Below are 27,021 nucleotides of genomic sequence, written 5' to 3'. Positions count from 1 at the left end.
TCAAGCAGGGAATTGGGATTGGATTGCCCTTTCAAGAACAGAAAACATGAACATGGATTTGGAGGTGTCCCAATAAAGCCCAATTCTATCCTTCTCCTTCAAGCCTCTCCTGTGCACAAACTCTTGCCTCCAATCTCCGTTGAGAATGTAAAACTCGGCCGACCCCCAAAGCTTGAAATTCAAGTAATGCCCGGTGTTTGTGTCGCAGTCTACAACCATAACTCCTATGCCCTCTCCGCTCATAACCCTTTCGGCAAACTTGTCATCCAAGTAACACATAACATGGTCGATGACAGATTTTTTCGGCATCAGTAGCCTTGAGCAGTTTCCAATGTCGCTTACTGTCAGCTTCTTCCTGATTTTCCAAGGCCCCTCATCCTGAGGCTGTAGACTCACCGTATCCGGCAGTGCTTGGTTTCTTTTCTTCTTCTTTAATTCCTTGTTGATATCATTCGTACCCGACATTTTCTCGTGTTCCGGATTAGGAAGGGCAAATCTGAGAGGAGCAGGGTCTAAATATTCCTCTTCTTTTCTCTGGTGTGTGTCGTAATTCCAAGATGGATCACACAAAGTGAGGGCAGTGGAAAGTTGGTCTGGTTCTGGGCAAGGGTTAACCATAGTTCTAGGAAGGCCAAGGGTTAGGTCCAGGAGTGCTGAGAGATCAATTTCTTCCTTCATTGTTAATGTTGAAATTAACAGAAGGAAATCAAACTACAGAACCAGTCAATTGGTAAATTCTAGTTGCAGGGGAGAAAGAAAACAGAGAGATGGAATGAAGTTGACAATAAGAGAAAGATGCGTGCGTATTTATAACATGTTGTTACCCTTTTCAATTAGGAAACTTGCATTTCCTTGTTGGGTTTGGTTTTATTTTAACTCAAGACGCTTAGGGTGATTTTCCTGGCGATAAAAGTAATTTTATTTCAAATTTACAGTGAACCGTTTGTGAACGTTGGTCGTTAGTAACTTTTCCAGTACTCGATCATTAAATGAACAACTTCCAGTCAGCTGGCGTATATGACGTGTAATGTGCATATATGCGGCATTTTTCATTCATCAGAGTTTTGTTTTGTTTGTAATTTTCACTTCCACTTTTTTATTATTACCATGTATAGCCTTCCACTCAAAACTTGATCCATGTTAATTTTTTTTAAAACCGTTAAACTTAGTAGTACTTTACTTTATCATTGAAAATAATAATAAAAACTTAAAAAAGAAAAAACTACCTTAGCGAGGGGAAGAAATTGAGGTTGCACTCCAAAAACAATTTGCAATGAGGGGAAGTAACCCAGCACTTCCAAGGTTATGCCGCCCCTCCATCTCTTGTCTTCCTTCCATTTTGATCTCATTTAGTGAAAGACTGAAAACTATATATTGGCCAACACTTAAACGTTAATACTTATCTAAATATATGGCAAATTTGGTAATTTTGAAAAGAGTTATTTACAATAATAAACATACAATCCAGTTGCGGATTCAGGATTCGATAGCCGGCCAAACAAAACTTATATTAAAAACTCGACAATATGAGTGAATTTCATTAATAAACATACAAAAAATACACCTAGTCAATAGAAGTAATGAGCATTACCCTCAAATGCATCTTTATACATAAAGAAAAACTTATAAAACAACAAGTAAATGCAATGCAATACAAAAATAATAGCACAAGCTCACCCACAAATATTAATATATTATCAACAAAAAACCAAAATTCATATTCAAATCCTAAAAATTAATAATAAGAATAATAAAAAAAACCCGAGAGAGAGAGAGAGATAATAGGAAATTAAAGCCCACAAGAGGGAGATAATAGAAAACTAAAGCTCACAAGAGAGAGAATTCACAAAAGGGGTCGGGTAGCTGCTGGGCATGCCCTCCACGTAGGTCTGCCCTTGGAACAATCAACGAATTTTGTAAAAACAATCTGAAACCTCGAGGGTGTTTGTATAATTTTTTAAACCTCATAAAGTTTTGTGAAAACACCGGAAATCTCAAGAGGTGTTAATATAAATAACCCTTTTGAAAATATAATAATAATTCCACAAACAGCCAAAAGATTGAAAATTATAACGAACTAAGGAAAAAAAAAAAGGAAATCCAAGCAGAGATGGGAGATATAGAATACTCGAAAAGTTGAGTTGTACACATAGACCAAATATATTAAAGTTGAGTATTTTTACTTAGCGCTTTTGCCAGAAGTACATAAAAAAATTTAGTAAAAATTCTTACAGACAGGTTACATCATTAAACTGATTCTTGATCATGAAGAGCTGCAGGTTGGCCTGCCCGTTTAAGTACCGAAAAAGTGAACATGGCTTTGGAAGGAACATTTGAGGGTGTGTACCAGCCAACTCCAATCTCATCACCCTCTTTCAATTCTCTCCTCTTCACAAACTCCTGCTGCCAATCTTCATCCAAAACGTAACTCCTCCTAGGCGAATCGCGCAGCTTTAAAACCATTCGATGCTTCGAAAATGTATCGCGGTCGTGGACTGTGACTCGGGCGCCATACTTGCTCTCAAGTACCATTTTGGAAAACGTGTCACCCAAGAAAGACATAACCTGGTTCTCGATAAAATTGGATTCCACAATTAGCAAGTTTTCGAGATCGCTAGGCGTGAGTGTCTTCTTGATTTCCCAAGCCTCACAAGGTTTCAGCCAGGAGACCAAATTTGTGTTCGTTTTCTTCTTCGGAACAGGGCACTCTGTCTCTGGTTTTCTCTTCTTCTTATTTGTGGTCCACAAAGTCAACTCTGTTGAAACTTCATCTTGTGGGCATGGAGTTGCAAGGCCAAGCTCTGTTGAAACTTTCTCTTGTGGGCATGGAGTTGCTGGGCCAGGGTTAGTGTTGTTGAGGCCTCTTTCTCTTCCATTGTACAAATAGAGAGAGCGGAAGACCCCCCAAAAAAAAAAAAAAAAAAACTGAGAGAGAGAGTTTGTGATACTCGGGTTGAAAGTCACTACGGGGTATTTATAGAGATAGAGATTATAAAGAAATTACTTTGGCATTGGAGATTTTTCCTTTAGGGACTCTGCAGCTTTCTTGGGGGCTAAGCAATCAGGGATGGTTTGACAACCAAAAAAGGTAATTAGGGAGGATAATTAATAACATACTCTTTTATGTCTAAGAGCATTCACAATGAACTTCCTAAACCACATCATTAGACAAATTTTAGGGAGGAATTGGAAAAATACAACTCCAACTATGCTCCCTATCCATCTTCTAAAATAAGGAGACCTTTAGGAGCTCATAAATCAGATGAGAGAGAAAAGACTCCTAGTGGCTCCCTATAATTTAATGTTGTTTTATTTTATACATAGTTTAAATTTTTAATTCATGCTCATTTATATATATATATATATATATATATATATAGATGGATCAATCATATTTAATTAAAAAATAATTATTGTATTTATGACTCCCTAAACTATAGAGTATGATTGGAGTTCAAATTGTATAGAGAGCTCCTAAAATAACTTTTATATGTTTTTAGCTATATTTTAACTAAAAAATAGGAAACATGATTGTTGATGCTCTAAGTACATGTAATGTAAGAGTCCACTACTAAATTTAAGTACATGTAATGTAGGTGTCCACTACCAAATTCAAGCCTGGACCGATATTGTCCCCACCTTCAAAGTCTAATATTCTGGGTCGGGTTAGGCCCAATGGACATCCAGAGTGTGAGTGTTTTAACTGAAAAGACATTGGCGCAATTAGTAGGATACCACATATATTTGAACCGTAAATTATTATTAGATTTCTACTATATTGGTTTTACACATCATGACTTGTATCGAGCCAACAACACCTCCCTCACACTTTTACTTATTTATTTGACAGATAAGTGTATTATACTTTCTTCCATTGTGTAACTAGGACTATTGTTAGCATATATGTCCTCGTAGATACACAACTTACATAGACTAAATCCTTCCCCATAAGAGAAGCATTATCTTCTGTGTGTTCCATAGCTAAAAAAGATTTCCATCCAAAATTGGTTATGTTATATGCAATAACACAAACTAAAGAAAATTAGTGCTAAACTAATTCAATAAATTAACCTGAACATCCACGATGTTTGGTCAAAAATAGAAAACCAGAAGTAACTGAAATTCCTTGTGGCACTGGCTTACTAACCTCTCCTTTTATATGACTCTAATTCCGGCACCCTACCGACTCTGAATTCTTTCCGGTAAATCGAAAACTCAAGTGCAGTAAAACATATCATGGCACAACCCAAACACATTGTGTGTTTGAATACTCATAAGTGCTAAAATATGTGGTTCAAATGAGCAACATATATAACATAAGAAAGTTTCTGATAAGCAAATTAAGAAACCAAGAAAACTAAGCCTCAAACAGTTCACAAAACCAGAACATATGCCAATGTTTGATCAATAACAAAAGGCTGCCAAAGACTAAAAAAAGTTCCTTAAAAATGTTCTCTGCTTGTTCAAGCAAAAGAAGGCAGTTGGTAGCCTGCGCGTCCAAGCACAGAAAACATGAGCATCAACCTGTGAACATCCCAGAAAAATCCAATTTCATCGCCAGCCTTCAACTGCCTCCTCCTCACAAATTCTCTGTTCCATTTTTTTATCAAAACATATGTCTTTGAGCTCTTCCAATACTTGAAAGTCAAGTGATGTTGGGAGCTTGTGTTACAATCGTAGATTGTAACTGCAGCTCCCTCTTGGCTTTCAACTCGATTAATAAGTCGAGCACTCCAGTAGGGCAGGAGACTTTTCTTGACCATATGTGTGCTCAGCAGCAGCCTGCTGCTGGTCTTGCTCACATTTTGTCCAACATCGCTTGTGGTCAGCGTCTTTCTAATCTCCCAAACATTGCGAAATGGGCTCTGGTTTGCTGGCACCCTCCACATGCCATGAAGTATCTGATTGTAGCTGCAAACTGTGAGCAGCCTGGAAATCTGGGCAGCCACTGCTCTTCTTTTCAGCTCTTCTTCTATGACATTCTGCATTATTGTACAGATGTTTTCATGTGCTGGGGTAGAAGAAGCTGAGCCTTCTTCCTCTTCTGTTCTGTTCAGTGTGGTCCAAGATGGATCACATAAAGCCAATGTTGTTGAAACTTGGTCTTCATCTTGGTCTTGAAATTGGTCTTGAACTTGGTCTTGTAGTTGTGGCATGGGGGTGGCAAGGGTTAAGTTTGTAGAGAGTTGCACTGCTTCCATTGCTGAAACTGAGAGAAACAACAAGGGTTTATAATTGGCTATTGTTTTTGGGGGAAGACAAACAAACACCTGAGGGCTTCATTTCGATCAGCGGGTAGGTTGTGTGTGTGAGAGAGAAATATATAAACACCTTAATATGTACCATATTGTATTATAGCAAATTTTTTTTTTTACCAAAACAAAAACTATTGACAACTACACACAAGTTTAAAAGAAGAACATAAATTAAAACTCAAGATTAAAATAACTGTAAATATATATTTCTAACAATCCACTTTTATTGAGGGATATTTGAGGGACACCTTGTAGGATTCGTTTCAACGATTTGAATTGTCCATTAAATCTTCATTCAAATATCGTTTTTGCAAAAAAATAGCAAAAATTGGAAGCCATTAAGATATCTAGTTGTAATCAACAGAATCGACGATTCCTGTGGTTCAAGAAAACACTAAAATTAAAACTATCGATTGAGTGGTGAAATGATTTCAGATTAAAGTGATTTTTTTGTAGGGATGATCTTTGGAGGAATATCTAAAACGTGGATGGTTTAGATTGTGAAAATACAATGTAGATAGGCCCCATAAGAGTGTCTCTCAAATAAGCTTATTTGAGGGATCCCTCAACTAAAGTTCTCTAATATTTCTAATATTTTTATTTTAGTAAATGTGTAAGCAGAGACGAACTATCTTTTAGTCTAGGGGTATTTCTTTTTTCAATGTTGGACATTGATAATAGAACAGGGCTAAACTTTGAGCAAGAGCTATATTCCTATACCCATCCATACGAGATGAGCCTTGACCCATGGGGAGAACAAGGGTTGCGGTGGCGAAGGGAGAGGGTCGTATGGTTGGGCTCGGCTTGCGAGATCTAGAGAGAAGGTAGACACGTGTGGGCCATAGCGGTTGGAACCGGGGCTAAAAGAGTAGATCAAAAAATATGTGTGTGAGAGAGAGAGATTAGGTTAAAAAATGTGGGTCATTTAGGAGAAAGAGATTTGGGTGCAAAAAAATTGTGCAATGTGAACGATAATAATTTTGAAACAAGCGAATAAGAAGCCGACACTTGTGTTTATTGCCAACATAGCGACTTTTTAAATCAGTTTTGGCGGTGTATTTCAATTTTGAATATCAAATCTTAAAAAAAATTAAAAATTGAACCAAATGAGACCAGTCATCTGGTTCGGTCTATTTAGCTATTTCTTTTTCTCAGTAAAACCCAAAGCTACTCTTTCGTGTTCAAGAATCAAAATGTGAAGAGGTTAATTATGGACAAGGAGAACAAAATCAAAACAATAATACTCTTTGTAAGGAAAAAAAAATCTATATGTATTATAGTTCTACTACGCCATCAAGCTAATGTGATATTTACTAAAATGATGCTATTTGTTTAAATTTTAGAATAAATTAATAACACGAAAAAGTTACCAACATACCTGAATTGTCGAGAAATGAGATATGGTGCGTTGCCGGAGAAGAGAAAGGAAAGTAATAAAAGGGAGAAGTTTGGGTGCGTCACGAACCAGAGATATATGATCAGAAAGAATACAAATACTTGAATTTCCAAAAAAAAAATAAGCAAATGAAAATAAAAAACAAGAGAAGAGGGATTTTTTTATATAAAAAAACCTAAGAATTATAGAATATTATGTAACTGGCAACCGGAGCACATAGACATGCTATTATGGTGAGACTCTGTGATTCTTGTGGAGGTTACTATAGATATACTGAAAATTCACATAAGGAAACAGACTTTGGAAATCTCTGGATAGAAGCTGACGTGTGATTCACTTCTCTTTAAGTGAAACGAATTTCCAAGCAAAAAAAGAGTGAAATGAATTCTGTAACGGCCTGTTTGGATAATAAAACCTTGGAATTGGGGTGTCAAATCCAAACCTCAGTTGAGGTCATTTCCGTCAAAAGCCTATTTGGTGTTGTGGCCCTAAATTTCGAATTTATTGGAAGAGGTCTTGAGTTCAATTTTCATAAATGACAATTGTTTTATATCTCTATAATCGCAATGTTATAAAATATTTTGAAGGAAATAAAAAAAAGAAAGCAACAACCGTGACCGTGACTGTGACCATCGCCACCAACTTCCCAACAACATCACCGCCACCTTACCACCAACACGCCGCCGCCAAGCCTCCGGCCATCACAACATCATCACATCTGTACTCCCACCACCAACAGCATCACTCTTGTTGATGTTGCCTCCCCCACCACTACTTCTACACACACCACTCATCTACATGACATTTGTTTTATTCAGATTCAATCCCATCTTTAATATGCTATCATTTAGAATTTTTTTTAGTACTCATAAAATTCTTTGTTTTTCTTGACAAAATGTTGGATTTGTTATTAAAAGACGGACTACAGATATGTGTGAATATCACGGTTGATAACATGTTAATAACAAAACGTACCAACATATCATCGATACGTTATTAACAACATGAATTCAAAATTCATCCGTCAAACTCCCTACCCATTACGAAGTAAAAAATCTCATTTCATAAAACAATTTTGAAATTCTCAATTTAGATTACAATTGACATGTTTGACAAAATAATGTTACCTGTGACATTGCACAAAGCCAAAGGTTCGAAGCAAACGATAGGGCTATGGATAAACCAAAAATAAGGATCTCAACAAAAGAAAGGAAAAACACAATTGCGTAAAGCATGGTGATAATGGAATAATATTTGAGTAAAGCTGCCGTTAAAAACTATAATACACACCAAAAAATCAAATACTCCTCACCACACGCTACACCCCATACACCTTCACCTGCAACCGTTCCTAGCCATCAACAACACCCACTGAGGTCATCACTTCCAAATCGATCGGTCACTACCAACGGTACCACGTCATTACCATATATCGCGATGCGCCCTAAACGTCCTTATTTATTAATTAACACTTTAATTTATTTTATTTCTGAGACACTTAACGCACAGACAAAAAACTCTTCTCACTCTAAAAACTCTCTTCCTTGCTCGGTGTCTTTTCAGCTTCTTCGCTTCGCCGTGTTGCGGAGGACAGATAGGCAGACTAACGCTGAGTTTCGAGCTTTTTCTCTAAGCGTCGTCATTTCGGCCTCTGCATACACCACCACACTGTAAGTGATTCATTGTTAGGGTTTTTGCTTCGGTGCCTACTGTTGAGCTGCAAAGAATTGAATGATTCGGAAGGTTTTTTTTTTCATTTTATGTCGTGAATTTATGGGCCTGTGTCCTTTTTTTAGCTCGCGTTGTCTCCGCCATTGGGTTTGAGTAGCTTAAGCTCTGCTTTTTATGGTTTTGTTTAACGAGTCGTAATTTCGAAATTGCTAGAAGTTAATGTTTTTTTTTTTTTGTTTTTGGTGGGAGAGAGTTTTCTTTCACTTGCTAATTTCGTTTGGGTTTGAATATTTTTAAGTTATGCTATTGAATTTGTTGAAATGGGTGATTGAATTGCGTAGATCTGAGCTGAGCAAGTGTGTTTTGGGTTCTTAAGCGTTTTGAGTGTGCTGTTGACATGTGATCGTTAGTATATTATTGATAGCCTCTGTTTGCCCCAAAACTTAACAAATAAAGGTTTAGAAACAAGTCTGTAATGGCAAATTCAGAAATGTGGGAAAACTGTAGCATTTCTTTATTTAGAAATAAAGCTCTTCAAACAAAAATGTAATGGCTTTAGAGTTTGTTGAATTTTTTTTTCCTTTTGCAATTGGAAAGGCAACTTTTTTTTCTTTGGGTCTGGAAAAAGCCAACATTTATAATTGGAATGTGTTATTTTGACAGTAGTTCGTGAATCTGGATTATCATTCTTTATGACTTTGGCAGCTACTGTTCATTCAAATTTATATTTTTATGAGAGATACATTTATGCAAAGTGTTTGTCTATTGCATTTGTTCTTGGCAAGAGCTAATGAAAAAACTATTCTAATATTTATACAGGTCCTTATTGAGTACCATTTCTATTGAGCAGCTCATTTAGGACCCCTTCCTAAATGAGTTAAGGCTATCTGCTGAGTTTTGTTATTCGGAGTCTCCATAGATATGAGCTCTGGATTACTTCTCATTGTTATGAATAGATGAGGTGCATACCAGGTCATTAAGTTGGTCTAAATGTGATAGCTTATCTATAATCAAGGAGAGTAATTTATCTCAGGATTTGCCTACTGTAATTTGTTCATTACATAAGCATGCCTTCTTGGTGGAGGAAGTCTTCATCCAAAGAAGTAAAGAAGAAAGCAAATAAGGAGAGTTTCATTGAAACCATAGCAACCATACACCGAAAACTTAAGAGTTCATCGGAAGAGAAGTTCAATAGTAGATCAGGAAATTCTCGAAGGCCATGCAGCGACACTATTTCAGAAATGGGTTCTCTATCCAGGGCACTGTCACCTGCACCCTCCAAACAAGTATCACGCTGCCAAAGCTTTGCAGAACGGCCTCATGCCCAGCCACTACCCCTCCCTAGGGTGCAACTTTCTAACATTGGACGTACCGACTCTGGCATCAGTGCATCCTCAAAACCAGGATCTGACAGAGGGTCCAATCAATTGTTCTATTTGCCCCTTCCAAGACCTGAATGTGTCTCAAGCAGGGAAGATCCTACTGATGCTGAAGGAGATATAGCTACTGCTTCCATATCTTGTGATAGCTCTACTGATAGTGATGATCCGATTGACTCACGTCTGCTAAGTCCCATGGGATCTGACTATGAAAATGGAAACAGAACAACTTTGAACAGCCCTACCAGGTATGTTTTAATATATATCATTGAGAATGAAGATCTTATTTCAGGTTATGATGTTAGATAACTGTCATATTCACCTGTAAATGCTTCATCTGTGTGTGAGTGCATGCATGTGTGTCCACCCCTGACAAATTTACTTCTATCTTTGCTGAAGTGTAATGCAAAAGGATCAATTCCCTACCGTCGACCAAAAGAACTCAAAAGAGACTGTGAAGCCGGATAATCTTCTGTTCAATACTCAGATTCTGTCTCCATCACCTAAACGGAGACCATCAAGCACACATATGCAGAATATACAAATCCCTTACCATGGTGCTTTCTTTAGTGCTCCAGACAGCTCACTGTCAAGTCCTTCTAGGAGTCCTATGAGAGCATTTGGCTCTGAGCAAGTTAGGAACTCCAATTTCTGGGCAGGGAAGCCTTATCCAGAAATAGCTTCTGCTCACAGCTCTAGTCCAGGTTCAGGTCAAAATTCTGGGCATAATTCAGTCGGAGGGGATCTGTCAGGACAGTTGTTTTGGCAGCACAATAGGTGTAGCCCTGAATGTTCTCCAATACCTAGTCCTAGATTGACCAGTCCTGGCCCCAGCTCCAGAATACAAAGTGGTGCTGTTACCCCTCTGCATCCACGAGCTGGAGGGCCGGCTGCAGAGTCGCCTACAAACCGGCCTGACGATGGGAAGCAGAAAAGCCACCGGTTGCCCCTTCCTCCAATAACAATAACTAATACCTGTCCTTTTTCTCCCGCATATTCAGCTGCAACGACTCCCACGGTTCCACGTAGCCCTAATAGAGCAGAGAATCCAGCAAGTCCTGGTTCACGTTGGAAGAAGGGTCGCCTGCTTGGGAGGGGCACATTTGGACATGTATATCTTGGTTTTAACAGGTTTGTAGCCGAACGCAGCTCTGTTAATTGATTGCAAATTTTACAGTTGTATAATTTCTCAGTATGTATGATATTTAGCAGAGTGTAAGCTGCATGTGGCAGATTGAAATTTTCAAGTATCAGCATTTCAAAATTACAATTTTCCTGTGCTTATCGAATATTAAGCAGACAGTGTTTCTGAACTTAAAATTATGATTTGTTATAGTCCACTTTTGTTGTTGTTAGAAGTACTGCACAACTTCTTTGGAATTTTTGAATGTCTAGTTTGATTCAATTTTTGCTATTCAGTGAAAGCGGTGAGATGTGTGCAATGAAGGAGGTAACTCTGTTTGCAGATGATGCAAAATCAAAGGAAAGTGCACAGCAACTGGGGCAAGTAAGTTCTATTTGCTAGTCAGTGACTCTGTAGATCTGTTAGAAATTCCAGTGGTGCAAAGAATAGAATATTTCTTAGTAAATTTTCAATACAAGCTTTACATATTTTTTGTGTTCCTTTATTGAATGCACAATTCTTCTTTTATACAATTCACGTGGCATATACTTGTGCATTGTGTTTTGTAGGAAATTGCTTTGCTAAGTCGCTTACGGCATCCAAATATAGTACAGTATTATGGATCTGAGACAGTAAGTCCCTCTTATTACTGTGTAATATCTAAAAAGGTTTTGGTGCCTAGGTCAGTCAAGATTGGCTGTTTACACGTTTGATAGTAACTATTCTTAAATAAGTGTGTTATTCCTGTTGTTGACATGTGGTGGTGTATGCCTGAGCAGGTAGATGACAAACTTTACATATACTTGGAGTATATGTCTGGTGGATCCATTTATAAACTGCTTCAAGAGTATGGTCAGTTTGGTGAAATAGCTATTCGTAGTTATACTCAACAAATCTTGTCAGGGCTTGCATACTTACATGCCAAAAACACTGTCCACCGGTCAGTCACATTATTATTGAAACTTTATTAATCTTATGGGCCATTTGTTGTAATCATTTAGGAATGTCAAGTTTGATTGTTTAGGAATGTCATTTGAACTAATGATAAGCTTATTATGTGCAGGGATATCAAAGGAGCAAATATATTAGTAGATCCCAATGGTCGGGTAAAATTGGCAGATTTTGGGATGGCTAAGCATGTAAGATCATTCATTTGCAAGTTTTCAGCGTAAATACCATTCAATCATTTCTTTTGATTGTCCAGTTAGCATGAAACCTCGATGCTGATAGGTAGCGTTGTAAGAGATCCTATAAGCCAGTGTGTTATGAGAGTGAAAATATGCTTGTTAAGTACTCATTTTGTTGTAACACCATTTTCTACATTTTGTTTTAGATATAGAACACGAGACAACGTTTTTTTTTTAAAAAGGGCTAAATTGCTCCAAGTTGTTTAATGTTTTTTTTCCCCGTCAACCTTGAATCTGAGTGTTCTAATTAATCTTATCTGAATAATTGTAGATAACTGGGCAGTCTTGTCCATTGTCGTTCAAGGGAAGCCCATATTGGATGGCACCCGAGGTCAGGATGGTTCTTTTTTCCACTCTTGCATCACAATTTTTTTTCTGGCTTTGTGGTGACATTATTTACTCAACTGTTTAGGTTATCAAGAATTCGAATGGTTGTAATCTTGCGGTTGATGTATGGAGCCTTGGTTGCACTGTTCTTGAGATGGCCACGACGAAACCACCTTGGAGTCAATATGAAGGGGTTAGTAAAATTTGGATTCATAGACTAGAGTATTACAAAATAGTCTAATGCTATACATTTCTCATTGACAGTTCTTGCATGACAAAAATTCCTTGACCTGGTTCTTGTGTTTGTGCTTCAAAGGTTGCTGCTATGTTTAAGATTGGAAACAGTAAGGAACTTCCTGGAATTCCTGATCATCTGTCAGATGATGGGAAGGACTTTATTAGGCTGTGTTTGCAACGTAACCCACTGAATCGTCCTACAGCTGCTCAGCTTTTGGAGCATCCTTTTGTTAAAAATGTTGCTCCATTGGAAAGAACCATTTTGAGTGCAGAACTTTCCGAAGGACCTCCTGCAGTGAGATCTATGGTATAGAACCTAAACCAATCGCCCCAACAAATTTGATTTCTATGCCATTAAACTGCATATATGTGACTATTGCATTTACTATTTTTCAGATTTGTTGAATTTATGGCAACCAGATATTAAGTTTTCACTTTTTATACTAAGTATAGAATACCTCATGATAGGCATCTAAAAGACAAGGGCTTTAATATCATGAGAATTTTATGGCTTTATGTAATTGCTGTATTTGTATGTAACTAAAAAGATTCACAATGTTTCCCATCCCTTCATATTGTTCTTCTGTGATTGTACATCGTATAAATATAAACATGCTCTGCTGACACTGGACATGAAAAGGCTTTTCCAGATCTTAAAATCTACACAAAAATAACACGTTTTTTAATCTCCATATGTTGGATATGCTGTGGGAAACAGAAATTATGGTTCCGTGTATTCATGTGGACAACCAGCTATGCTATTTGGGGCCTAATATTTTATGTCAATTTATGCTGGCATATTTGGGGTAGAACATTAAAAAGTTTATCTTTTGTCTGCTTTATCAGTTGCAGCTTTCATTCTTTTCCTTTTTAAAATATTCTTTTAGGCCTTTGGACACGGGAGAAATCATTCTAACTTGGACTCAGAAGGAATGGGCATACATCAGTCCAGAGGCTCAAAAACTGCCTCGGCATCAAGGTATATCTTCCTTCTCCTCTCTCAGTTATATTTTTATTATGTGTAGATGAGTGGTTAAATTTGATGGCCAAATCATCATGTTATTATGAATACCTGGTTTTTATCTTGATGTTGCTTCCAACTCATTTACCCACAGAATAGCAGTTAAGCTTATTAAACACAGGAATTTTGTACTTTTGAATTAAAGAATGCTCAATATATGCTTAAACCCTTCATCTAAAGAAGGGCAATGACAATACCATCGCACCCCATACAGAAGTAAATGTTAGGAAACTCGTTAGTTGATATTAATGCCACCTCGGGATATGAGGACTGATTTGTCTACTAGTTATTTCTCAATGTTCCATTAAAATTTTAACCTTTCCCTTTCCTTTCTGGTTTTCAGTGATGCCCATACACCAAGAAACGTATCGTGCCCTGTTTCTCCTATTGGAAGTCCGCTTCTACATTCTAGATCACCACAACATTTCAGCGGAAGGATGTCTCCCTCTCCCATATCTAGCCCTCGTACCACATCTGGCTCATCTACACCTCTCACTGGTGGCAGCGGTGCAATTCCTTCTCAACACTTGAAGCAGCCAACAACCTACTTACATGAAGGCATGGGGAAGAGCCATAGATCTCAGAACTGTAGTTTCTATACAAATGGCAGCATTCCATACCATGAGCCAAAGCCAGACCTATTTCGAGGGATTCCACAAGCCTCTCATGCTTTCTTGGATATAATTTCATCTGATAATGGTGCACTGGGAGACCAGATAGGGAATCCTGTTCCCAGGGACCCCCAGGAGTTATTTGATGTGCAGTCCATTTTGGCTGATCGTGTGTCTCAACAGCTCTTAAGGGATCATTTAAAGCTGAATCCTTCCATGGACCTTAATCTTCGCTAGTGGTTTATCAAAGCAGTTATATAGAATGGGTGCATGATCTCTGGCGTATTGGCATTGCTGAAAAGTCCATTTTGTACTGTAAGAATCAACAACTTGACAAATGATGCTTTTGGATCTTCTGATACCCTGATTGCCAGAAGAGAAACATGATATGAAAGGCCTCAATGCTCAGTCATGTTCCAGTGGTAAGCAGTACTTTGGCAGAAGAGGCTTCTTAAGCTATATTGTCCTATGGTAGTGGTTGAACCGTTGAAGTCTTCCCTTTGCGGGAGTCGAAGGCGGTCATTGGAGATCCAGCTTTTGTTAATTCCTTGTAAAGATAACGTTTCTGCTGCTGTAAAAAAGGTGTACATTTTGTTGCTCCTTGGGGAAAAAGAAAAAGAAAAAAGGAAAAAGAGGCTCTCAGATTCCGTATTTGAACTCGACCATTTTTTGGTTATTTTGTTTTTCCGGGAGAAAAGAGGGTGGTTGAGATGGCACAAATTATTGTACAGTGGGGGTTGGGAATTAAATTGGAGTTGAGATTTTGTGAAGATTGTTGTTGAACCTGTATCAGTTTATGGCATTGGCACCTCAGTCCGGTTCTTAAGATGGGATGGGCTGTGCGGCCTTATACTGTTGCATCTGAATATACTTGCATCAAATAGAAGAAATCTAATTCCTCCTGTATCTCTCTCTTTAGATATCTTCTGCTGATGACCTAATTTATTGACTATTGATGAAGAATAAGCAAAAATTTCAGTAAGGTCCTTGGATATAATGTTTTTATAAAGATAGTTCAAATCGGGTATTTTTAGAAACCCCTTTAGAATGCCATAAGGACTCAAAACAATCCCTAGATTGAAGATCATAAATTACAAATATGGTACAAATGTGAAGTAGTTTGAGACCAGCATTTGATTATAGTTTGCAAGTTGGCAATTGATTTCATAACGAACAGTGCAGAAAACCCACAACATTAACCAGCAAGGATTAAGATGCCCTACTACTTGGCATCGGTCAAACTCAAGCTAAAATCCCAGAGCCTGGTAGCCAAATCTACATCTTTTGCCTGAGAGCTCGGTTTGGCAATGTTACAGTCTGAAAAGTATACGCCGCCTACTCCCTTAACTTGTGGATGGAGTGCTGCAAAGCATGTCGTTGCCGCTCCCTGCAGGACCATGTTTTTATAAATTAAAACGATTTGATCAAATTGTAGACCGCATCTCTGATAGAGTGAGATTCACAAACATGGTCCATGTAGCATTAGTATTTAGTACCCAAAAAAAAAAATCATACGCTGCATATATTGTGAAAGGTGGAAGTACCTGTTGGATAGTTTTAGAGAAAAATATACCCAGCACACTGAAGATACCTGTGTGAAGCCAATCCAGTGAAAATGTGAGTTGTTAAGTGGAAAACCAGACAAATAATCAGTGCCATGAGCTTTTTTTATGAGCTGATATGAAAAGATGACCATAGTTTTCACTGAAGGGAACTTTCCTATTATAAAAATGACGCTGGTAAAGCACAGAAGATGAAGCATACATTGTAAAAAGCTATCATGGCGCGTAATATTCGTTCCTATTGCTCCAGGATGTAGAGAATTAGCTGTTATCTCTACCCCTTCTTCCTGTTCAGTTGAAATTTCAAACATAAGTTACCAAGCCAACCAAGAAATGCATATCAAATCTGAAGTGTATATTAAAACGTTCAATACCTTGAGAAGCCTTGTAAGCTCATTGGCATGTAGGATGTTAGCAAGCTTGGATTGCGCATAATTGTAGTATCTGTTGTACCTGGAAAATAGCAAGCAAAAGGGGCAGATTTGTTGACATATTTACCCTAAACAGACACCTAACACATTAAATCAGTATACCTAAAGAAGATTTACCCTGATTCATCGTTGATTTTATCGAAACGAATTCCTTCACGGTAACCATATGGATGAAGTAGTGATGATACATTAACAATTCTCCCCTCTATGTTGCTTTCTCGTGATGTGCTTTTCATGGTCTCCAACAGAAGATTGGTGAGAAGAAAATGGCCTGCACATTGGATGGTATAAGTAACAAATGAATTGACAAAAGCAACTTGTGAAAAACTGATCTCTTTTCTGATAGTTTAGACTTCAAAACAATTGTTAGGTTTCAAACCTAAATGGTTGGTTGCAAACAGCAGCTCTATGCTGTCTTGAGAAAGCTTGAATGGAGATGCTCCTACCCCTGCATTGTTACTTCCAACAAACAAGAGAGTGTCTTACTTCTTATTGTCATAATATATATAATAATCAAGTGTGAATTATGGCTGTATGAGCTTTCAAATGCATGTCAGCTTGACAAAAATATGTTAGATCTAATTTTGTAGCAGCATGAGCTTTTGAGGTCCGGTGGATGTCTAACATGGTACAAGAACTCTGGTGTTAGATATGGTCAGTTCGAAACCGTCCCCTATCTCCACTTATCACTTATCGTGTTAACTTGCGGGGTGGGACAAGTTTGATTCTCCACTTTGGGCTCATCTGATATGCTGTGCTGCAGGGTACTGGACTGTACTGTATTGTGCAGAGCATTTATGACAACTTTAGCTTTGTATAACTTTGGAAAGTACAAACACGATCCAATTCAATCTAGGACAATAAGGCCACGTTTGACAAAAGGGGTAAATTGAGGAAAATAATTAGAAACCAGAAGCATAGCCAGTAATAAAAATGCAAATTGCTGATCTCACATAAGAATGTTCAATGGAAGGCCGGAGGAGTTAAAATCTGCTGCAAATTTTCTTACAGATGCCAACAAGCTCAGGTCCAACTCCATGACATCAATCTTAGCGTTGGAGATTTCTTCAAGGATTGCTTCTTTGACTTTGGCCCCAGCATCCATGTTCCTTATTGCCATAACAACATGAACACCACGCAACGCAAGAACACGTGATGTCTCTGCACCGATACCACTTGAGGCTCCTGAAATTAAACAAAGTTTTTACACAGAAATGTTTGAAAACATTGCTTTGAGAAACACAGAGGAAGGCTCATTCACATGTAAACAATGGAGATGTCCAAATCCAAAGGCTAAAAAGCTACATCTCCATGTAATTCAGAAGAGCTTATGAAAGAAACCATCTTAATCTGATTTGGCCTCAGAGTAACATTTGATCATCCAAGAAACTAACAAGAGTTTTTTCCCATGTTTACCTGGGAAGTTGCTCCAGTGACATACTAAATCATATTAAATCCTATAATTTATCACATAAACAAATAAAAAAAATAACAGAAATACCTGACAATACAGTAAGAGAAAATTTTATCACATATATGAAGCTTAAAATAGAGCTTGACCTGTAACAATGGCAGTCAGACCAGTTCCATCAATCCCTTCAGTAACTTCCTCTGCTGTAGAAGAGGGAGAAAACCCAGAAGGTCCTTTCCTGCTGAATATCCCCATTAATTCTGCAGATGATAATGAACTTGCAAGTTACAAAACAAAGAAAATGCTACCAAAACTAGCGAAAATAATTTTTTATTTATTTAATATATATATATATATTTTTTTTTTTTCTTCCTAGGTGTCAAAACATTGTAGTCCTTTTCTTAAAATATTGGCAACGAGAGTAACAGCCAATGTCAAGACAAGGCTATGCTAGAGGTGCCCCATTGATGATAGATACCAAGTTGACAACTGTTTGCTTGCTGTTGGCCCATGTATCTCCCCTACGTGGCAATTTTGTTTGGGATTGTAATCAGCAATGTCGTTTTTGATGCGGCTGTCATACTAGAATGCAATATGTTGGCTATTTTTGATTGTCCATGAGCAAATATATGTTCAAATTTGCAGCTCTATCGAGTCCAAGTCAGTTCTTACGAGTCTCGCCCCTCTAGATGGAATTTGTGAGACACAATATGTTAAACTGTTGTCCAAGTAATAAGTCGAGTCCCTGCTTTTAAGCTATAGGGAATTTGACAACATTTTAATAAATAGATCGTGTTAAACATCTTAAACCATAAACCACATATTGCTTCTTGACCATGTTGAAAGCTGTTTACTTTGTAGTTCCATTAATGTTGTCTATGTGCTCCAGTTTCTAGACTGGTCTTAAATTACAAATAAGGAACAAATGGGAACTTTTTATAGTCTGAGTTCAGCATTTGGTTACAGTTTGAGATTTGGAGGTTTGATTTCATAACGAACAGTGCAACCAGCAAATATTAAAACATCCTACTTCTTGGGATTGGTCAAACTCAAGCTACAATCCCAGAGTCTCCTAGCCATATCCGCATCTTTTGCCTGAGAGCTCCGTTTGGCAATCTTACAGTCCGAAAAGTATTCGCCGCCTACTCCCTTAACTTGTGGATTGAGTGCCACAAAGCATGTGGTTGCCGCACCCTGCATGACCATTTTCATTGAGATAGTTCAAGGGCAGCTGCTATACAATGTGAATATATAGTACAAACACAAGATTCTCTATCTAGAAAATCAAATAAAATCATATGATTTAATATGTTGTGGAACGTCAAGAAGTACCTGCTGAACAGTTTTAGAGATAAACAAACACACCACAGTAAAAACACCTGTCAGGCCAATGAAAAAAGTGAGTTTATCAGTGAAAAATCAGACAAATACTCAGCGTCAAGAACTTTGATTATGAGCTAATATGAAAAGTGATGCATTTAGTCTTGACTGCAGGGGATTTTACAGTAGAAATAATTTTCACTGGTAAAGTAGAGAAGATGAAGCTTACACCGTAGGAAGCTATCATGGCGGGTAATATTCGTGAGAATTGCTCCGGGATGAACAGAATTAGCCGTTATCTCTACCCCTTCTTCCTGTTTAGTTGATGTTTCAAAAATAAGTTACCAAGTCAACCAAGAAGATATGGATACATGCAATATATTTCCATAGAAATTAGGCATAAATGATGGGATGTCCTTAAAATGTTCAATACCTTCAGACACCGGGAAAGCTCATTAGCATGTAGGATGTTAGCAAGTTTGGATTGTGCATAAGCACAATGCCTGTTGTATCTGTATATTAGCAAGTAAAAGGGTCAGATTGTTGACAAATATTTATCCAAACAGACATCTCAAAATGTTAAAAACAGGTATGAACATATATAATCTGCATATCCTGCAGAAGATTTACGTGGGTTCATCATTAAGTTTATCAAAACGAATTCCTTCACGGTATCCGTAATGATGGCTCAGTGATGATACGTTCACGATTCTCCCCTCTGTGTTGCTTTCTCGCGATGTGCTTTTCATGGTCTCCAACAAAAGATTTGTGAGAAGAAAATGACCTGCACATTTTATGGTTCAAGAAACAAATAGATGGGTAAAAGAAACTTGTATGAAACTGATCAGTGGGCAGGCTACAGTTCAAAGCAATTTCTAGGTAACAAACCTAAATGATTCGTTGCGAACTGGAGTTCTATACGGTCTTGAGAAAGTTTGAACGGTGTCACTCCTATCCCTGCATTGTTACTTCCAATAAAGAAGAGATTGTATTACTTCTTATTGCCATAGTATGAAATAAAGACGTATTAGCTTCATATAATAAAGTAAATATGTAACAAACCACACACAACAAACAGAAGGAAACTGGCATTTGCTTATCTTACATAAGGATGTTCAATGGAAGGCCTGAGGAACGATAATCTGCTGCAAATTTTCTTACAGATGTGAATGAGCTGAGGTCTAACTCCCTGACATCAATTCTAGCATTGGGAATTTCTTTAAGGATTACTTCTTTGACATTCGCCCCAGCATCGGTGTTCCTTACTGCCATAACTACATGGACACCGCGCAATGCAAGAACACGCGCTGTCTCTACACCAATACCACTGGAGGCTCCTGAAATTGAACAACCTTACCTTGAGAAACACACAGAGGAAGGCTCATTGACATGAAAATTAAGAAACAAAACTGAAGGGTCTTGCTATACTTGCTGTACATATATGAGAAATAATAGACATCTTATATCATTGAAGAGAACTTATAGAAGAAGCCATCTTAGTTTCATGCATGTTTTCTTGGTCAACAGCTTAATTTCATTTAGATTTGGAATGATAAATGATCATCCAAGAAACTAAGAAAAGTACTTGAATATAAAATTAAAAATACAAAACCCATTGGAACTCAGTATGTATATATCAAAGAATTACTAAAAGCTAGTCCAGATCACTGATCTTCATCATTTTTCCATTTTTACAAGGGAAAATCCTTTATCATATTTTTATAAAAAAAATATTTCATATATGAAGCTTAAAAAATAGAGCATGATGACCTGTAACAATTGCAGTAAGACCAGTTCCATCAATCCCTTCAGTAACTTCCTCTGCTGTTGAAGAGGCAGAGAACCCAGATTGTTGTTTCTTGATAAAAATCCCCATGTAAGTTGCAGATGATAATGTGAAGTTACAAAGAAGGCTAACAAAAGCAACATAACATCGGATTTCTCTGATTAAAATATAGGCAATGTGAGGAAAAGGCCATGCTTGGGGTGTCCCAGCAATGATGCATTATAGATACCAATTGACTTGAGGGATCAGATGACCAAAACATGAAAGACTTTTGGGATTATAGTAAGTAATGACGTTTCTGATGTTAATATTATATACAACGATGTCGTTTGGAACACATTGTTGTTGACCAAATGCCAAATCAGAAGTTTTGTCAACAGGTTGTTTTGGTAACAATAACACTAGACTCACTTGTTCGATAATACTACTTCTATAGTGGTTAAATTTGACAACAAATAAAGTCAAAAATTTAGACCAACTTTTCTTTTGCCCCAGAAGATTTTTTTAAAAATAAAAAATAAAAAAAATGGTAGAGCCGCGCGGCTATAATTGGGTTTTTCGTAATTTAAAAAAAGTATCGCCACCCGGCTTTACTTGTTTACACGTGGCGCTTAGGTGCTAGGCCGGTTTTTTTAATATATATAAATAGTATAGCCGAACGGCTATACTCGTTTTTAAGCTCTGCTTGTTTTACACGTGGCGTGTCCTTTTTTGTTTTTTAAAATAGTATAGCCGAGCGGCGATACCGGATTTTCCTTATTTTTTTAAAAATCGTATAGCCGTCCGGCTATACTCGTTTCCCCTAATTGTTTTAAAACATAGTATAGCCGAACGGCCATACTGTTTGACACATGGCGCCTAGGCGCTAGGTGGGCCTTTTTTTTTTAATATATATAAATAGTATACCTGAACAGCTATACTTAATTTTTTTATTTGTTTTAAAAATAGTATAGCCGATCGGCTATACCATTTTTTCCTAATATAGCCGCCCGGCTATACGCTTTTTTTTTTAATAATAGTATACACTTTATATTTTTTTCCCCCATTTTAGTTTATCGATCAGAGTAGTTTTGAGGTGCCAAGGAGTCCCTTTCTTTAAAACCCTTCCCTTTCTCTGAACCTCCGTAGTTGAGGTGCCAAGGAGTGGCAGGCATCATAGTTGAACCTCTTCCCTTTCTTCTCTGAACCTCCATTGTTAGAGCGACTCCACCGAGGCCACTGAGCCTCGGGCTAGGGGAAAAAAAACGAAAAGTCGTTTCAGGGACAGCCCAACCTCGGGCAAGACATGGGGCCTACCAAGTCGGGTTGGCCCGAAGGCTAGTTCACTCGAGGTCCAAAACGCGGCCCGACGTCATGCGTGCTACGGTGGCCTTCTGATCCGGTGCTACAAGATCGCTACATGCCGCTAAAGTCCAAGTGTCGCGCTTTGAGCTCTCCGATCAGATTTTTTTTCTCCAATTCAATGGCAGCCAATTTTTGTGCAATAAAAAAATGAAAAAAATCAATTTTTTTTTTTAAATACCAAAAAATTACTGATTTTTTTTTTTTAATAAATACCAAAATTTTATCCGATTGAGATATGAATTTTATAATAAATATTGACACGTACGAACCCAAAAATCTTATCCGAAAATATTATCCAAATTAATTGTTTAGGTAAACAAATTTGTGAAAAAAACAAAAAAATGAATAGTAATTGCCCTTTGTCATGACAATGGGTGGAAACACACAATACTATTTGCAAGGGCAACCACTATTCACGTGAATAGTGGCTGCCCTAGCTCCCTTACCATGGCAAGGGCAAACGGGTGGAGTTGCTCTTATGCCGACACTAAATAACAAAATCCAACCAAGCATGAAAGGGCTGCTTCGTTCACTAATGAATTCTCAATCTGCAAGAATAAGCGAATTCCCAGCATTACAAATAACAAACCTGTGCGTGATTGTAATTCAACTAACTGATTGATACAAACAAGATAATGAAAACCTAGGGAAATTCGACTTCTCCGGTTCTTTTCTTCGGGCTTGCCCAACGGGGCATATGAATTTGTAAATTCCATGAAAGCCCAAACAAACCCTCAATATAAATTTGAGAACCCATAAAATTACTTTACCACCAAGAAACCACACTATAAGCATCTGACTGACAGAAACCAACCCAACAAGGAAACGCAACGCAAGTTTCCTAATTGAAAAGGGTAACAAAATGTACTTATAAATAATACCCACACATCTTGCTCTTATTGGCAATTTCATTCCAAGCATTGAAGCCCGTTTCTCCCCCAACCCAACACTAGAATTCATCAATTGATTGTTTTGTAGTTTGATTTATTTTCTTCTCTTAATTTCAACATTAACAATGGAGGAAGAAGCTAGTACCAGTGCAAACCATTGCCCACTACCAGGCCAAGTTTCCACTGCTCTCACTTTGTGTGATCCAACTTGGAATTACAACACAAACCAGAGAAAAGCAGAGGAATTAGACCCTGCTCCTCTCAAATTTTCTGCATTCCCTCCTATTCCAAAACACAAGAAAATATCGAGTACGAATCATATGAACAAGGAATTAAAGAAAAAGAAAAGAAACCAAGTTGTGCCAGAAACTACGCTGAGTCCACAGCCTCAGGATCAGGGGCCTTGGAAACTGCAGGAAGAAGCTGGCTGTAAGCGACCTTAGAAACTGCTCAAGGCTACTGATGCCAAAAAAATCGGTCATCGAACATGTTCTGCAGTACTTGGATGACAAGTTTGCCAAAAGGGTTATGAGTGGAGAGGGCATAGGAGTTATAGTTGAAGGCAAAATGGGTAAATCTCAACGTTATTATAATCCAGCATGTGATTACAGTTTGCAGTTTGACAATTTGATTTCAGTGCAGAAAAAAGCCAGCTACAACATGACCCAGAAAATATTAGAACACCATACTACTTGGCATTTGTCAAACTCAAACTAAAATCCCATAGTCTGGTTGCCAAATCTGCGTCTTTTGCCTGAGAGCTCGGTTTGGCGATGTTACAGTCCACGAAGTATTTGCCGCCTACTCCCTTAAGCTGTGGATGGAGTGCCACAAAGCATGTGGTTGCCGCACCCTGCATGACCATGTTCAATGACATAATTAGTTTCATATAATATGAATGCCCAAAAAAGATTTTGTATCAAACGAAAGAGAAATATCATCTCTTGTGGAACATAAAGATGTACCTGCTGAACAGTTTTAGAGATAAATATGCCCAGCACCTTAAGAATACCTGTGTCAAGCCAAAGAAAATGTGAGTTGATCAGTGGAAAACCAGAGAATACTGCTGCACTGTCAACAACATGAAAGGAGATGTATCCATGTGGTACAGCAGATGAAGCTTACACTTTAAAAAGCCATCATAGCAACACGAAAAGTTGCCCTTAAAAAATGGAAAAAGTTTACTTGACAAATCCCTAAATTTATGTCTATTTAGATCCATTTGAAATTAGAACACTAAAAAACGACAGACATTATTGATTTCATTCCTGCATTGCATCATCTTCTGCCTGCTGGACCAAGTTTCAATCTTAAGCAGAAGCACTAATAAATTTCCTAGCAAGCTCTTCCTGCACATTATCAATCGTAAGCCAAGCACCGGATCCAGATTCAGAATGCTTCTTTTCTATTAGCTGAGTTCCATCAGCTTCACTGTCTCCACCAGCTTCTTCTCACTACTTGGATGCAGGTAATGAGAAAACTATATCCCAATCCCTTCTCAAGCATTCCTCTACCTTCATCATGTAACTGTCCTCCAAAATCCATCTTGATAATTTACTAGAATTGTAATCACGAGTACCGGTTAGCATGTATCCTTCAAAAAATAGTATAGCCGGGCGGCTATACTTGGTTATTTCCTAATTTGTTTTTTAAATCGTACAGCAGCGCGGCTATACTCGTTTTTCCTTAAATTTTTTTTAAAAAACAGGATAGCCGCCCGGCTTTACTGTTTTGACACTTGGCCCCTAGGCCCTAGGCGGGTTTTTTAATATATAAATAGTATAGCCGGTCAGCTATACTCGTTTATCCTAATTCCTCATTTTGACGAATATGTTGATAATAATACTCCTTTTATATATAGTTCCTGCTAATGTTGTCGGTATGAACCAGTCTCTAGTCCAACTAGCTTTAAATGACAAAATGGGTAAATCTCAATGTTATTATAATCCAGTATGTGATTACAGTTTGCAGTTTGGCAATTTGATCCTAACGAACAGTGCAGAAAAGAGCCAGCTACAACATGACCCAGAAAATATTAGAACACCATACTACTGGCTCTTTTGTGTAATATGGTCACACAGTGCATTTGTCAAACTCAAACTAAAATCCCATAGTCTGGTTGCCAAATCTGCGTCTTTTGCCTGAGAACTCGGTTTGGCGATGTTACAGTCCACGAAGTATTTGCCGCCTACTCCCTTAAGCTGTGGATGGAGTGCCACAAAGCATGTGGTTGCCGCACCCTGCATGACCATGTTCAATGACATAATTAGTTTCATATAATATGAATGCCCAAAAAAGATTTTGTATCAAACGAAAGAGAAATATCATCTCTTGTGGAACATAAAGATGTACCTGCTGAACAGTTTTAGAGATAAATATGCCCAGCACCTTAAGAATACCTGTGTCAAGCCAAAGAAAATGTGAGTTGATCTGTGGAAAACCAGAGAATACTGCTGCACTGTCAACAACATGAAAGGAGATGTATCCATGTGGTACAGCAGATGAAGCTTACACTTTAAAAAGCCATCATAGCGCATAAGATTTGTGAGAATTGTTCCCGGATGGAGAGAATTAGCTGTTACCTCTGGCCCTTCTTCCTGTTTAGTTAACATTCCGAAAATAAGTTACGATGCCAACCAAGAAGGGGAAATCGTTGATGACCTTAAGAAACTCAATACCTTCAGACGTCTTGTAAGCTCATTAGCATGCAATATGTTAGCAAGCTTGGACTGTCCATAAGCATAATATCTGTGGTATCTGTATAGCAAGTCAAAACGGCAGATTGTTGATCATGTGTTTATATACACAAACACCTCATTAGCCTAAAGACGATTTTTCAAAAGGGTGCTGCCACAGTTTTACCTTGATTCATCATTAATTTTATCGAAACAAAACCCTTCACGGTACCCGTATCGATGGCCTAGTGATGATACATTAACAATTCTCCCCTCTGTTTTCCTTTCTCGCGATGTGCTTTTCATGGTCTCCAACAAAAGATCTGTGAGGAAAATGACCTGCACATTGGATGGTTCGAGTAAAAGTTAATAACTCAACAAAAGCGACTCGTAGAAAACTGAATCCGTTATACTACAGGACAGACTTCAAAGAAAATTTTAGGCAGACACACCTAAATGGTTAGTTGCAAAATGGAGCTCTATGTTGTCTTGAGAAAGCTTGAATGGAGTTGCCATAATGCCTGCATTGTTACTTCCAACAAAGAAGAGAGTGCAATACTACAAATGAGTGCGTGTATGGTGCTGGGAGAGCTGTCATTTTCTTAATTTCCATGAGAAAACCATAAGCACATACAACCCAAGAAAGAAGGAAATTTAAGAATTTTCTTATCTTTCATAAGTATGTTCAATAGAAGGTCCAAGTATTTAAAATCTGCTGCAAATTTTCTTACAGATGCCAATGAGCTGAGGTCTAACTCCATGACATCAATTTTAGCCTCTGGGATTTCTTTAAGAATTGCTTCTTTGACGTTCGTCCCAGCATCCTTGTTCCTTACTGCCATAACCACATGGACACCACGCAACGCAAGAACACGTGATGTCTCTACGCCAATACCACTTGAAGCTCCTGAAATTAAACAAAGTTTATGATAAAAAATAAACAGCTAAGACCAGAGAAAGACTCATTGACATGTTAGATGTCAAATAGGCTGGAGAGCAGCTAAGACCATATTGTTATATGTATCCTATAGGAAGCTTAAAATAGAGCATGACCTGTAACAATGGCGGTAAGACCAGTTGCATCAATCCCTTCAGCGACTTCCTCTGCTGTGGAAGAAGCAGAGAACCCAGATGCTCCTTTCTTGCTAAATATCCCACCCATTAATTTTGCAGATAATGAAGTTACAAGTTACAGCACAGAGACCATCTATCAAATGCAATTTGAATACATTGCTCCAAATGTTAATAAGAGGCATACAGCACAAGGCCTACTGTTTTGATTGCTGCTGGTCCTGTCTTACATGGCAACATTTCTGGGAATTGTAATTAGCAATAATGCTTGTCATGTTGCTCCTCTAATATACAACACACACCAAAATCAGAGGAAAAGACAAA

The 27,021-nt window shown here is 37.9% G+C and overlaps 5 protein-coding genes across 5 annotated transcripts; 1 reads left to right on the top strand and 4 right to left on the bottom strand.

Moving 5' to 3' along the window:
* Positions 1-678, bottom strand: LOC103337579 (B3 domain-containing protein At5g26805-like). Its single transcript, XM_008240744.2, has one exon. The coding sequence runs from the start codon at positions 676-678 to the stop codon at positions 1-3; it is 678 nt and encodes a 225-aa protein (XP_008238966.1).
* Positions 679-8,147: 7,469 nt separating this feature from the next.
* On the top strand, positions 8,148-15,113 carry YDA (Protein kinase superfamily protein). The gene is made up of 12 exons (XM_016795873.2): positions 8,148-8,321; positions 9,142-9,949; positions 10,101-10,832; positions 11,121-11,208; positions 11,394-11,456; positions 11,604-11,764; positions 11,888-11,963; positions 12,283-12,342; positions 12,424-12,531; positions 12,655-12,882; positions 13,463-13,554; positions 13,940-15,113. Exons 2-12 carry the CDS (start codon positions 9,390-9,392, stop codon positions 14,442-14,444), a joined length of 2,673 nt encoding a protein of 890 aa, XP_016651359.2. The 5' UTR covers positions 8,148-8,321; positions 9,142-9,389; the 3' UTR covers positions 14,445-15,113.
* A 149-nt stretch (positions 15,114-15,262) lies between these two features.
* Positions 15,263-17,908, bottom strand: LOC103337576 (short-chain dehydrogenase TIC 32, chloroplastic-like). The gene is made up of 8 exons (XM_008240741.3): positions 17,761-17,908; positions 17,154-17,385; positions 16,580-16,659; positions 16,318-16,471; positions 16,144-16,222; positions 15,972-16,056; positions 15,752-15,798; positions 15,263-15,594 (listed from the first exon to the last, which is right to left on the bottom strand). The coding sequence occupies exons 1-8, from the start codon at positions 17,864-17,866 to the stop codon at positions 15,430-15,432; spliced, it is 948 nt and encodes a 315-aa protein (XP_008238963.1). The 5' UTR covers positions 17,867-17,908; the 3' UTR covers positions 15,263-15,429.
* A 540-nt stretch (positions 17,909-18,448) lies between these two features.
* Positions 18,449-20,939, bottom strand: LOC103337534 (short-chain dehydrogenase TIC 32, chloroplastic-like). Its single transcript, XM_016795679.2, has 8 exons — positions 20,702-20,939; positions 20,037-20,268; positions 19,820-19,899; positions 19,562-19,715; positions 19,365-19,443; positions 19,161-19,245; positions 18,944-18,990; positions 18,449-18,805 (listed from the first exon to the last, which is right to left on the bottom strand). Exons 1-8 carry the CDS (start codon positions 20,805-20,807, stop codon positions 18,638-18,640), a joined length of 951 nt encoding a protein of 316 aa, XP_016651165.2. The 5' UTR covers positions 20,808-20,939; the 3' UTR covers positions 18,449-18,637.
* Positions 20,940-23,524: 2,585 nt separating this feature from the next.
* LOC103337575 (short-chain dehydrogenase TIC 32, chloroplastic-like) lies at positions 23,525-26,957 on the bottom strand. The gene is made up of 8 exons (XM_089041690.1): positions 26,680-26,957; positions 26,281-26,533; positions 26,077-26,176; positions 25,814-25,965; positions 25,630-25,708; positions 25,464-25,548; positions 25,304-25,350; positions 23,525-23,804 (listed from the first exon to the last, which is right to left on the bottom strand). The coding sequence occupies exons 1-8, from the start codon at positions 26,786-26,788 to the stop codon at positions 23,640-23,642; spliced, it is 990 nt and encodes a 329-aa protein (XP_088897816.1). The 5' UTR covers positions 26,789-26,957; the 3' UTR covers positions 23,525-23,639.
* Between the last annotated feature and the right edge of the window lie 64 nt (positions 26,958-27,021).

The sequence above is a fragment of the Prunus mume genome, linkage group LG7 (assembly GCF_029339155.1).
Source record: "Prunus mume cultivar Tortuosa linkage group LG7, ASM2933915v1, whole genome shotgun sequence".
Lineage (NCBI taxonomy): Eukaryota > Viridiplantae > Streptophyta > Magnoliopsida > Rosales > Rosaceae > Prunus > Prunus mume.
This window is presented reverse-complemented; position numbering and strand designations above follow the sequence as displayed.

Excerpts from the sequence above, each read along its gene's own strand:
- LOC103337579 (XM_008240744.2), bottom strand. The coding sequence starts at position 678 with ATGAAGGAAGAAATTGATCTCTCAGCACTCCTGGACCTAACCCTTGGC.
- YDA (XM_016795873.2), top strand. The coding sequence starts at position 9,390 with ATGCCTTCTTGGTGGAGGAAGTCTTCATCCAAAGAAGTAAAGAAGAAA. Across the intron at positions 9,950-10,100 it reads ACTTTGAACAGCCCTACCAG|TGTAATGCAAAAGGATCAAT; the intron begins GTATGTTTTAAT and ends TCTTTGCTGAAG. Across the intron at positions 11,457-11,603 it reads AGTATTATGGATCTGAGACA|GTAGATGACAAACTTTACAT; the intron begins GTAAGTCCCTCT and ends ATGCCTGAGCAG.
- LOC103337576 (XM_008240741.3), bottom strand. The coding sequence starts at position 17,866 with ATGGGGATATTCAGCAGGAAAGGACCTTCTGGGTTTTCTCCCTCTTCT. Across the intron at positions 16,472-16,579 it reads GTTTGCAACCAACCATTTAG|GCCATTTTCTTCTCACCAAT; the intron begins GTTTGAAACCTA and ends TCCAATGTGCAG. Across the intron at positions 15,799-15,971 it reads CCATGATAGCTTTTTACAAT|GTATCTTCAGTGTGCTGGGT; the intron begins GTATGCTTCATC and ends GGCTTCACACAG.
- LOC103337534 (XM_016795679.2), bottom strand. The coding sequence starts at position 20,807 with ATGGGGATTTTTATCAAGAAACAACAATCTGGGTTCTCTGCCTCTTCA. Across the intron at positions 18,991-19,160 it reads CCATGATAGCTTCCTACGGT|GTGTTTTTACTGTGGTGTGT; the intron begins GTAAGCTTCATC and ends TTGGCCTGACAG. Across the intron at positions 18,806-18,943 it reads TCTCTAAAACTGTTCAGCAG|GGTGCGGCAACCACATGCTT; the intron begins GTACTTCTTGAC and ends ATGGTCATGCAG.
- LOC103337575 (XM_089041690.1), bottom strand. The coding sequence starts at position 26,788 with ATGGGTGGGATATTTAGCAAGAAAGGAGCATCTGGGTTCTCTGCTTCT. Across the intron at positions 26,177-26,280 it reads AAAGATAAGAAAATTCTTAA|TCTCTTCTTTGTTGGAAGTA; the intron begins ATTTCCTTCTTT and ends GTAGTATTGCAC. Across the intron at positions 25,549-25,629 it reads AGCTTACAAGACGTCTGAAG|GAAGAAGGGCCAGAGGTAAC; the intron begins GTATTGAGTTTC and ends TTAACTAAACAG.